The 12,488-nt window shown below is 33.5% G+C and overlaps 1 protein-coding gene across 2 annotated transcripts; it reads left to right on the top strand.

Moving 5' to 3' along the window:
• Positions 1 to 5,577: 5,577 nt before the first annotated feature.
• LOC111994635 (beta-glucosidase 11) lies at positions 5,578 to 11,710 on the top strand. 2 transcript variants are annotated; one of them, XM_065779349.1, is made up of 13 exons: positions 5,578 to 5,986; positions 6,186 to 6,249; positions 7,043 to 7,098; positions 7,670 to 7,745; positions 7,836 to 7,901; positions 8,002 to 8,089; positions 8,216 to 8,471; positions 8,729 to 8,844; positions 9,102 to 9,322; positions 9,555 to 9,583; positions 9,667 to 9,754; positions 10,514 to 10,604; positions 11,275 to 11,710. In XM_065779349.1, exons 1-13 carry the CDS (start codon positions 5,822 to 5,824, stop codon positions 11,519 to 11,521), a joined length of 1,563 nt encoding a protein of 520 aa, XP_065635421.1. In that variant the 5' UTR covers positions 5,578 to 5,821; the 3' UTR covers positions 11,522 to 11,710. The 2 variants fall into 2 exon arrangements, with proteins under 2 accessions (XP_065635421.1, XP_023882295.2); XM_024026527.2 differs by having other exon boundaries at positions 5,579 to 5,986; positions 7,836 to 7,907.
• Positions 11,711 to 12,488: the final 778 nt, after the last annotated feature.

Below are 12,488 nucleotides of genomic sequence, written 5' to 3'. Positions count from 1 at the left end.
TGTTTTTCCCCTTCAAGAAATTGGAGTACCAATGAGCAGAGAGCTTAGGTTGTCCTTTTAAATCCGGGTCATCCAAATCCACGAAGTATAGGCCGTAGCTTGATTCATAGCCATCCAACATTTCAAATAAATCCAAGAAAGACCATGTAAAATAACCTCTTGTATTTGATCCATTCCTTCCAAGATTTTAAGAATGGTGAGGTAAAAGTAATCACATCAAATTTTAGTAACTACGTATCAATTAAAAAGAAACAACCAGAAATATAATTAAGACCTATCATATGATTTTTTTTTTTTTTTGTAGGTATAATAGACTTTGAAACATATGGCATCCATCTCATATTGGTTTATTTGACAATGAGAGACTTTATTAGATGAGATCATTGGAATCTACATATCATGATACCCTTTTAATTGATCAAGTGAAGCAACTAATTCCATTTGATTAATTTTTGTAGCACTAATTAGTCACATCAAACTCTCTTTCCAGAAAAGATAATACAAATATTAGGTCATAACATCTACATTAATCTTATTTTTGAATTCAGTATATATGTGAGATGGAATCATCAAATCATGAGCCACTGGCATGCTAATTATCTTCCAAAATTAACTTGGCAAATAAACCTAACAGCAAATAGAAATTTCTGTCAAGGACTGCAAACAAATCAAAGAAAATTATGACAAGACTCTCACATCATCATGTGTTAGGTTTATTTAGGGCCTACAGACATACCTCAATGCATCAAGCAAACTGCCAATATATCCATGCAAATATTTTACCCTAGGCCAATCTTCCAGTGTTGAATTACGTCTTGTTCGTTGACCTGCAGAGAGATACATGTCATGTCAGATTTCCTCAATTGGATGACCAACCTAATGCAAGCTCTATACTAGAAAAGTATGCCCAAAGAAAGAATGAGCAATATTTCATCTAGAAACAGGAAGAAAAGTTGAAACTTTTCTATAGTTTTAGTTAATTCTATCAATGCATTGGTTGATTATTTCAAACTTTGCCAAACCATTAGTTTGTGCATTATGGTACTTTTCACACTTCCAGTGTTGAATTACGTCTTGTTCGTTGACCTGCAGAGAGATACATGTCATGTCAGATTTCCTCAATTGGATGACCAACCTAATGCAAGCTCTATACTAGAAAAGTATGCCCAAAGAAAGAATGAGCAATATTTCATCTAGAAACAGGAAGAAAAGTTGAAACTTTTCTATAGTTTTAGTTAATTCTATCAATGCATTGGTTGATTATTTCAAACTTTGCCAAACCATTAGTTTGTGCATTATGGTACTTTTCACTATTCCTACCAATAGATATTTCAATAATCTATTAAAAGTCTGTCACATTCGGCCACAATAGCCTTGTGTATTACAGCGTAATTCCAAATCATACTCTCATATGGCTTTTTATAAATTATTTTTTTCTTCTTTTCTGCAATTTGATTTCCATTCATCCTATAGAGGATGTTTTCCTGATTCCACACCCAGCTATTGAGTATCTCTATAAAAATTGACATAACCGCTCCAAAAATGAAATTAGAAGAAGAAGTTACAATGGAAGGAAATTTTAATACTTTAGATTGTAGATGATTCCCCAGATTAAATTTTGTTTTGTTGCTTCTTTCCTACTTGTCATATGACCTCAATCTTATCTTTCAGACTGAGGTTCATTATAGTGTTCTACATGTAATAATGTTAATAGACTTCAACGTGGATTTAAAAGATTCTAATCTGTTAAAAACTATGAAGAGCGGCAGAAAGCCATGCAAGAAAGGAAGGCCAGACAGCAAGCTGGCCTGATGGCTGTCGGAGTAGTTGGAGACAATGAGCACAGAAATGCTGTTGCTTTATCCGGTGATTTTATCAAGCAGATGTCAAAGAGTTTTGCTCAAGTTGTTCGCATGAAGGAGGGTAGTAAAGAAGTCCCCCTCACAGAGCGAGCTACTTCTGCCACAGATGGCTCGATGGGTGGCAGAGTCTTACTTGAAGATACTCTTCCAGCAGTTGTCTCTTCTGCTCATGCCAGTTAGGACAGCGTATTAGCACTGGGAACTTTTCGGTGGGCTTACTGTATGTGATTAAAGACTTGGATTCTACTCCTTTAGTGCCAAAATTATTTTGTTAGGTCAGGTTTTGCTGATATCTGAATGCAAAAGGTCTTACAAGTTTAGTGAAGCCGATAGGCTTCCTGTATGATATGTCCCTTCTGAGTGCTTCTTATCAATTGTAGTCCTCAGTTTTCCATTTTCTGTCATAAGCTCTTCTTTTTTGGTGAGAGTATTCATGTTAAGATACTGATGCTTTTATTGTAAAGTTCCCCATCTTTGCAGGCACTTCAAACAAAAGCAATGTAGTAAAAGACCTCAAAAGAAACACTTTAAAGTAGCCTGGATGATTTGTTTTATTTAATTGTCAATTTGTCATATGTATTTTTAAATAACTATTAAGTAGTCTGGATGTCACTAGAAGAAACTGGCCAAACTTATACTGGCAAGTTGCTTCTTGTCGTAAAAGATTTTTTTGTTGCTTGGAAGATTCATTTGCCCCATTGCAAATAAACAAAATAGTTATAGTTGATAGTAACTACTATTTTGTATTAAAAAAAAAAAAACCTCCCTTTTTTTTGAAAATAAAGTTAACTGATTTTCTTAATTTGTTGTTAATGCATCTCTGGGCAAATAGGGTTTTGTTACATAATCAGACGTATGTGTGTTTGGCCTTTGACAGTATGCTTTTGAAATCTAGGTGAGGTAGGCAAGGCACACTGATGCTTTTTCCCCTCGTTCTCATGATGTTTTCTCTCCAGTTATTCATGTGTGTGTGATTTAAAAAAAAAAAAAAAAAAAAAAAAAAAAAAAAAACCTCTGTTAGTATTGATTTCTCTGCATTGCTAGTCATAGCTTGCTATCTACTAAAAGTGTGCTTTCTCTAGTCTGAGTGCTTTTGCTTAGGGGGTTAAGGTTTGCCTCGATCTTTGTGGTTGACTTAAATTTATTTTTCAAATTGGGTAACTACTAATTAGAGCATTCACATCAATTTGTGTATAAGTGTGTATAATAGAAAAAATGTTCAAATTTACATATTTTTGTTCAAAAATAGCTCACATCAGTCTGTTTAAAATCTTTTAAAATCGTGTAAAATTATCTCCAAGCTACAGTACCCGTGTAAATTTACACGGGTACTATAGCTCGTGTATTTATTTTTTTATTAATTTTTTCTCTCTCTCTTGTCTGTAGTTGGTTTCCGTTTCTCTCACTCCTCATTCACTCTTTGCTTCAACCACTCATCTGTAAGCTCTTCTTTCTTCAAGCATTTTTTTAGAGGAATGGGTCTTCGCAGCCGTAGGAGGAATGGGTCTTCAAGCATTTTTTTCGTTCTTCTTTCTTAAAGCAAGAGTCGAAGGAGGCTTCGATCAACCATGAGAATGAGTCTGGGTTTCGGCTTGATCAACCATGAGAATGGGTCTTTGCAGCCGCAGGAGGAATGGGTCTTCATTTTTTCGTTCTTCTTTCTTCAACCATGAGAATGGGTCTGGGTTTCGGCTCCGATCAACCGTGAGAATGAGAAAAAAAAAAAAAAGCACAAAGCAAGTAATAGATCTGGGTTTCGGCTTGATGGTGGTTGGGTGATGATACGGTGGTTGGGTCTGAGAGAGAGAGAGAGAGGCCATAAGTGAGAAAATAATAAAAAAAATGTAAAATAATGTATATTTTATTGAATAAATGTGTAAAATAGATAAACTGATGTGAGTGTCTTGTAAAAATAAATGTGTAAAATAGAAAAAGTAAGTTTTAAATCTGTAAAATGAAAAAAATTTTGCATCCATTGATGCGAATGCTCTTAGTAAGGTGAAATGAATGCTTGGTTTTAGCCACAAAGGAAAGATTATTTGACGTTGAATCGACCCACGATAAGGCACATAAGCAATTATAAATGTTAAAATCCTTGGGAAAAAGGTAGTTGGGTGCATTGAAGCACATAAGCAATTAAATGTTAAAATCCTTGGGAAAATGGTAGTTGGGTGCATTGAATATTGAGGAATGTAGATATCATGGTTGACATGGATGAGAAGATTGAGGAGAAAAGTTACTCGGCATGCACACATAGTTATATGGAGCTAGCCTAATCGTCAACTGAATTCCGGGGAAAAAAGAAAAAAAGAAAGGAGAAACTATACAAAACCTCTATGTGGTTTCTCACTAAAAAAAAAAAAAAAAAAACCTCTAAAATTTTAAACATAACACTTTATTTACCCTTCAATTTTGCTGTGTGTAATACAACCATACTGTAGACATTACAATGGAATATTAACCAGCAATTACAAATAAATATATCATAGAATTAGTCATCACTAAAAATCCCATGAAACTCAAAACTCCAAATACAACTCATAGGGGTCTCTCTCACCACAGCTAACACTCCACAAGAATAATTTATTCTCCAATAATTGATGTGCCTAGGACCAAATTTGTTTTTTCTCTCTCTCTTTCTAAAACAACCAGAAAGCCACGCGTCTTTTTGTGTGTGAGGTTTGACATACCTTATCATAAAAAAGACGAAAGGTTGGTAAATGGCACAATCAATGTCACAAGAAAAAAAAAAAAAAAAAAAATCAATGTCGGGCACACAGGACAGGAGTGGGATTTCTAAGTAATGATTCTATGTAACAAATAACATATGAACTTGGTGCACCTCAAATTCATATCACATATTATAGCATCCACCTAAAATTCAAGCAACATATTATAATTTATAACAAGCAGCAAGGCAGATGACACTGTTGAGTCTATATTTTAGGTTGGCAAATCATGAACAAAAGTGGCTTATATTTGCTTTGGAAGTGTATTTTTTTAGACAAGCATATCAAAGATTCCAGTTTCTATAAGTTTGATAGTTTTTGATAGCTAGTCAATCGATCGAATAGCCAAGATTTCGATCAATCAAGCTCATTTTGGATCAATCAAAATGTGTTAGGTGAAAATCGTGAATTCAGTCCATTCAGCCCATCAAGTGACTACGGTTTCATGCATCTAAGCTTAAAGTATATAAGAAAAACCTAGAGCAAGTGAAAAAGACTTTTAGAGAGCTACTGATTGTAAACTTGAAGGTACACTACTTCTTGCTCTCAAAAGTCTATATTGGTGATCAAGCTTGAAGAAAATTCAAAACGGGTGGTGTTGAAGTTGTTGCATATTCCAAAAGTTAAAATGCTGAACCAAAAGTGTTTGAAGTTGTGGACAAAGTTTCACATGCAACAAACTCAATAATTGAAGAGTCCATGAATTCAAAACTGTGTTGGGTAAAATTAGTAAGTACTACTAAATTGTAGCAATTTAAAATTTGGTAATTTTATTTTGTAAAACTTCAATTCGGTTAGTGGTTTCAGTTTTGCTTCCAGGGTTGGTAAGGTCAAGCCCTCCTTGTGTTTTTTACTTTGGAACCATATTATGTGGTATATTTCCACCACATTTATTTTTGTTTTTACAATATTGGTGTTATTCATGACTTAACCAAAAGCTGTTTGGCCTTAAAATTGGTTAACCATTGTTTTCGGGCTCTAAACAAACTGACAAACTCCACGAATGCAAGTGTCAATATACTCTGTAACTTTCCTTTGAACTTTCCTTTAACATTTGTAAAACGTCCATTATCCTAAGTCAGCAACAAGGACAAGTTTGTCTCTTCTCAATATACTTATGCATGCAGAACCAATCCTTTGCATGTCGATTTTCTACTGGGATACACTCATTGTCTGGCTATAAATTAAAGCCATTGATTTGGGTCAAGCTAGAGGATAATATATACAAGCATGCTTTCAAAGCATTGCTTTGGGAAAAAAATGTTGATTCTCTCTTATTTCTTTCTATTTCTTCTGATAAACATATCAGTGACTGAAGTACTAGGGGTTGATAAATTTAGCAGAGATGACTTCCCACCTGACTTTGTGTTTGGTTCTGGGACCTCGGCTTATCAGGTCTGTTTATTAATTAATGGTTTAATGCATTCTTTTCAATTTTTTTCTTAAACATAGCTTTATTAAAGAGGGAAAAAAAATAGTGCTATTTGTTTGGTTATTTCATTACTAAAAGTTGTAAAGAATTGATGATTTCTAATAGATAATTAATATTCTCTTTATTACTTCATATCCTTGAAAAAATGTTTATATATGAAAGGTTGAAGGTGCAGCAAATGAAGATGGGAGGGGGCCTAGCATATGGGATTCTTTTTCCCATTCTGGTAAGCTTGTTTATAATTAGTATTGTCTTTTAAAGTTATATTCTAAACATTTTCCCCCCCAAAAAGTAAATATTAGTGTTCTAATATAAGTATATAAACTAACTTGGTTAATAAGTAGTTACATTTTTATGAAATAGTTTATTCCCTGGTATTTGTTTATTAAATATGAATGAGATTATTTGTATTCAAATTGATTAGTATATCAAAAGTACTATTAGTGCTTATAATAGTCCCATTTTTCAAGTGCTAGAAAATCAAAATCTCATCTATTCCATATGAAGTGAATGACTATATCACGTGAATTGATAAATTTGAACTGAGATGAGATATAATTAAGCTAAGTCTATTTAGACCCTGTTGAAAGACAAGGATTAAATAATTTAGAGAAGCAAAAGCAATAGAGAGAGAGAGAGAGAAAAAAAAAATACAAGAGTTACGTAGTTCAACTTGACATACGATAAAACTTGAGGGGCTACATCTTTATTGTGTTCTTAATTGTTGATTTCAATGAATTCTAGTAAGATATATAAAAGAACTAGTATTAGCTCTACATAGACTTACAATAATGGGCCTTTTGGGCCATTAGATAGATATATACCCAATATCTTTAACACAATGCGGAAATTAACCAACGTTGCACATTAACCAATTATGAATTTAAATTTACTTTCGGTTAAGTAACCACAATAAATAAGTCACCAATAATAATTGAAGTGAAGTGAAGTAAATAATGTAGTCAACTAGTGACGAAGTGAAAAACCACTATGGGGATTAACACATTTTAAATTTTCAGGGAAAATGCATGGAGCTAATGGTGACATAGCATGTGATCAATATCACAAATACAAGGTATGTACAATAGTTCTTTGAGTTTGACTTACTTTCAATACTTTTTAAAAATGAATCTCTTTTTGTTTTATTAAGAGGCTACCACATCACTCACTAACTAAATAAAAGGTAGAAATTAAAACTCATTACCACTTGCCATTGTATATTTAAAATAAAAGGACATGTCTAGTTAAAAAAGTATTTGAGGTAAGTCTAACACTAATTCTTTGTGTGTTACAGGATGTGTGTAACAGTATTTATCCTCCAATATATTACCAATATTTGCACACGTAGTATTTTTAACTTTTTAAAATTGAGATAGAGTGGAAACATGATTTAAACTTAGCTCCACTTTTTATAATACCATGATAAATTATAAGTTGTCCCAAAACTTAAGTTGTTAGCAAATGGTAAACCATAATTAATTATAACAAAATGAAGGTATTCTGCATGACAAATACTCATTCCTTGATTGGCTGTGCTCTGCCTGATAGATAACAAATTATACGGCCCATGACATAACCAACTAATTACATGCCCATTTTATTTGAACCATCTAGTAATAGGAGTATGGTTGATCACACTCTTGCAGGATGATGTCCAGCTCATGGTGGACACAGGTTTGGAGGCCTATAGATTTTCTATCTCATGGTCAAGACTTATTCCAAGTATGATTACAAATCTCTTTCATTAACCGAACAAGAAGTGATTTAGTATTTTTTTCTCATGCTTAAGCTGCTTATTTTCTAATGTTTCAGATGGAAGAGGACGTGTCAATCCAAAGGGGCTACAATATTACAACAATCTTATCAATGAACTATCCAGCAATGTTTACTGTCCATTCCCATCATAAATGACAATAGTTCAATTTTCTTGGCATTGATTGAATCCTTCTGTATGCTAATTTGTTTCTTGATCAAGCAGGAATCCAACCTCATGTTACATTACATCACAGTGATTTCCCACAAGCACTGGAAGACAAATATGGAGGATGGCTTAGTCGAAAAATGGTGTATGGTTCTCATCCTTCATGTCTGTTGTAGACAACTATTATGCTTGAGTGTATGTATCCACATTCTGTGTGGTAAGCAGAAAACCTGGCAAGGAATGTGATTTAATAATCTAGATGTGGATGCAGGAAAGACTTCACTGCATATGCAGATGTCTGCTTCAGGAATTTTGGTGACAGGGTGTTACATTGGACTACTATGAACGAGGCCAATGTGTTCACTATTGGGAGTTACAATGGGGGATATTTACCACCTGGGCATTGTTCTTCTCCATTTGGCATTAATTGCACCAGAGGCAACTCCTCAACCGAGCCATACTTGGCAACTCATCATATCTTGTTGGCGCATGCATCAGCTGCTAGATTATACAAGGAAAAGTACCAGGTACTATAGAAGCTATTCATTTCAAGTGGCTTGGTCAATTTAATGAATTAATCAATGTTATGCCTTAACTATATGATGTTCAAAAATGAAGATCATGCTTGGGTTTTTCAGCCTGAAGAAAGAAGCAACCTATTCTTAGTAATTTTATGCCTTTGTCCTAAATTTTTAGAATAACACATACCATGTAAAAAAAAAAGAAAAAAGGTAAAGTAAAATTGGGAACGTATTTATGAACAAATTGAGTGTGGGCAATGCAGGACCAGCAGCATGGATTTATAGGAATCAATCTCTTTGCTTTCTGGCTTCATCCTCTAACAAACAAAACTAAAGATGTTATTGCCACTCAAAGAGCCAAGGACTTCCTGATTGGTTGGTAAGTTACACATTCACGAACAAATTGACGTTGCACATTGTCATCTTATTGTGGCATCTATGAAGTGTAATGTGAATATGGTATGACCCTAAAGCAAGTAGTGATTACAAACTTTGAGATTCTTTTGTTTTAGTTTTTTGTGCTTGTTTTTTAATGTGAAAACATCTGATTTTTTAATTTTTGGAATATAAGTCGTATATAAGCCAGGTTCAGAATTCATAATGTTTTAGGCTATCATGATCTGCTTGGCCTTGCAGGTATGCGGATCCCTTGGTTTATGGAGACTATCCCGATGTAATGAAAAAAAATGTAGGCTCAAGACTTCCAGCCTTCACCAATCTTGAATCAAATCTGGTTAAGGGCTCATTTGACTTTCTAGGATTAAATTACTATGCCATGCTTTACATCAAGGATGACTCCAGCAAACTAAACATGGAGGTCAGAGACTTTGATGCAGACATGGCAATAGACTTGTCAGGTATGTTTTATTATATATAGACCCATCAAAATGGGGACTAATTTCACCAGTGATCAGATTACCTTATAGCCTTTCTTTGCTTACCAATTCAACTCTCTTTGTCTATTGTTGAATTTTCCAATCTGGGATTCATTCTATTGTTTTATACATGATGGTCCTTAATAAATTCACCATTTTGTTACTGTCTTTAGAGATGAAACTGAAGTAGAATACTACTTTCCCTACTGTGCAGCTATTCAAAATGATACATCTGTAAATGAGGTGAGAACATGAGCACAAAATGCAGAGATGGTTTACTTGTGAAGGTCATATCGGTGTAATACTAACTAGCCTATTTGACTCAGATTCCAACTACGCCTTGGGCTTTGCAAGAACTGCTGGAGTATTTCAAGCAAGCTTATGGAAATCCTCCTATATACATTCATGAGAATGGTCTCTCTCTCTCTCTCGCTCTCTCTCTCTCTCTCTCTCACAAACACACGTGTCCTCATGCATAAAGAGTTTGTTTGTATGTGTTCTTCTTCCTCCCTTGGAACTGAAGAATAATTCATCAAAGTAATGCTAGAGGGCATTTCGATAGAAATATTATTTTTAACACACACAATTTTCTTTTAATGATTTTAGTCCTCATAATATAAGTTTCTTTATATTAAAACTGAATCTTGCTTCCTCATTTTGAAACAAAAATATTAGGTAACTAAAGAGCGCATAATAAGCCTTTATTGACTGACTTAGTAGCAAATGAGAAGAATTTCTTTTACATTATCTTCAATTTTAATATTTGTAAAAGCTGTTGCTAGTTTTGGTACATGGACTTGATAGATGGACATAGAAATATACAGACTACCATCACAATGTGGCATTTAATAATACATTATCCGAAACAACATTCAATTGGTAGCCTGCATAGAGAATCAATATCCATGAACTAAATGTTTGATAGAACGTCAATTGTTTTACTCTCACTTTCAAATGTTTTACCCCTAATTGAATCTTTCATATTTTCTTCCATTGCCCTCTGAAATACCATTTGTTCTAACTTATGATTGTTGTTCATGTTTGGGGTAGCAGGTAGATAAGTTCAAAATCCAATTTTATTCTCATTTTATGTGATCCTCTAATTGAGAAACTTAATTTTTTTTTCTTTTTTTGTTAGGGAGAAACTTAATCTTGGTTGTAATGTTTTTGCAGGACAGAGAACACGACGCAATTCATCATTGGAAGATGAGCCAAGGGTGAACTACTTGCATGGACATATTGGGGCTTTGCTTGATGCACTGAGGTATGCCCATTTTCTATTGATTTCTGTTTAAATCTTTTAAATAATCTAAAATTCTTTTAAATATTGCTTTCGCTATAATCTGAGTGTCTGCAACTCTAAACATCCTGATCCTATCTCAGTGGTCACATCACAAATTAGGGAGAACATAAAAGTGGCTCAAAATAGTGAAATACTAACAGAACCCAAAACTTAATACATCAAAAGAGTTCTCTAACTGTCTCTTGTCTAATACAAATAACACAGCAAGATATTTATATTTTTCTGCCACAACACATGCAGCGAGGAGATAAAATTTCATAAAACTGAACTCACTGTTGTCTAATTTTCCAACACAAAATTTAACAAATTTATCACCTAAAGTCTCAAGTTGTGGCGTATAATTAGTTGTCACACCAATTTAGTATACATAATCATCACAATTAATTCCATTTCATACACTTGTAAAACAGGAGTGATGGATTATCTGATATGTATATTCCTTTATGTTTTCCTCAAAACTAAGTTAGCTAGCAAAATTTATTTGTACTAGAGACTAAAAGTCATCAGCTAATTTATACATTGGAGAGAATTATTATAAGTTTCTAAATATTTCCTTGCATTGATATATGGTTTTTACTTCTCTGACATAATTCCGCCTTCTTTTTCTCTTTCTCCAATCTAATTTTGGAAGGAATGGATCAAATACAAGAGGCTATTTTCAATGGGCCTTCTTGGATGTATTAGAGTTATTGGATGGCTATGAATCAAGCTTTGGCCTATACTACATAGACTTGGATGACCCGGATTTAAAAAGGCAACCAAAGCTTTCTGCTCATTGGTACTCCCATTTCTTGAAGACTAAAGGTGTCAGCTCAGATGGGTTTATCAAACTTGAGAAGAATTTGACTGCATTTTCCCATGCTCACTTCTCTCGGTAGTTCTGCCATTCCTTGTTGCATAATGGTGTGCTAGTAGACCTGGTGCTGCTGCTGTTTATTGTTTCTAAAATTATATTATTTACCAGTATGCTACTTTAGAGCTTATTTTTAAAAAAATCTGTGATAAAATAACCTGTAACCTCCTTCAGTTTCAATTTCAAAAACATAATTCAGGTTTTTCCAACCTCATTTAGTTAGTCACATGTGCATGCACACATGCACACACACAGTTTTCAGTCATTTAGTTGAAGCTAAAATGTTTAGAAATATATCTGCTTTATTCATAAGACAGACAATGTTAAAGCTAATCCTGTGTGGGAGGAGTTTTGATTTAACTCTAACTATTGACATAAATGAAATGGTCATACCTGAGTGCAAATATCTCTTCAATGTTGTACAAGAACAGAGAGATACTGAACTTTGTTGCACACTAACAATCCTTTGTGTTTCCACAAGCAAACTCAGCTTTTGTATGGTATTTTGGGGTGATAAACAAGATAGTTTATTAGACAAAGAGACTCTTCTCTCTAGAGTACAGAACAGGAGCCAAAGCCGAAGTTCTCTTAGAATTATATGGGCTGGATCAAAATTTACAACAATTGATGATGCTAATCCAGTGTAATTATAATTATATATGGTTAATTATTTGGATATTTATTTTTAATTATAAATATTAATATCTAATTTAAAAAAATAAATAAGAAAAAAATGATCAATTTGAAAGGGGTCGGCTTTTCTGAAAAAATAGCTATTTTAGTAAATTATTTGAAAATACCCAGTTTTAAAAATATTTTAAGTACAGCCCAAAATGATTCTTTTAAAAAAGAAAAAGAACAAAAGAGTAAAGTCCAAAATTTTAATTCATTTAAAAAGTGCATATTTAACTTGCAATTGGAAATCCCCTACGGAAATAAATTTAGCCTTAAAATCAAATCACACAGTAATTCATCTAATCTCCAAATTATTT

This window comes from Quercus suber, unplaced genomic scaffold (assembly GCF_002906115.3).
Source record: "Quercus suber isolate HL8 unplaced genomic scaffold, Cork oak 2.0 scaffold_206, whole genome shotgun sequence".
Lineage (NCBI taxonomy): Eukaryota > Viridiplantae > Streptophyta > Magnoliopsida > Fagales > Fagaceae > Quercus > Quercus suber.
The sequence above is the reverse complement of the archived record's forward strand: the minus strand, read 5'-3'. Positions and strand labels throughout refer to the sequence as shown.

Excerpts from the sequence above, each read along its gene's own strand:
- LOC111994635 (XM_024026527.2), top strand. The coding sequence starts at position 5,822 with ATGCTTTCAAAGCATTGCTTTGGGAAAAAAATGTTGATTCTCTCTTAT. Across the intron at positions 8,090-8,215 it reads TGGCTTAGTCGAAAAATGGT|GAAAGACTTCACTGCATATG; the intron begins GTATGGTTCTCA and ends ATGTGGATGCAG. Across the intron at positions 10,605-11,274 it reads GCTTTGCTTGATGCACTGAG|GAATGGATCAAATACAAGAG; the intron begins GTATGCCCATTT and ends TAATTTTGGAAG.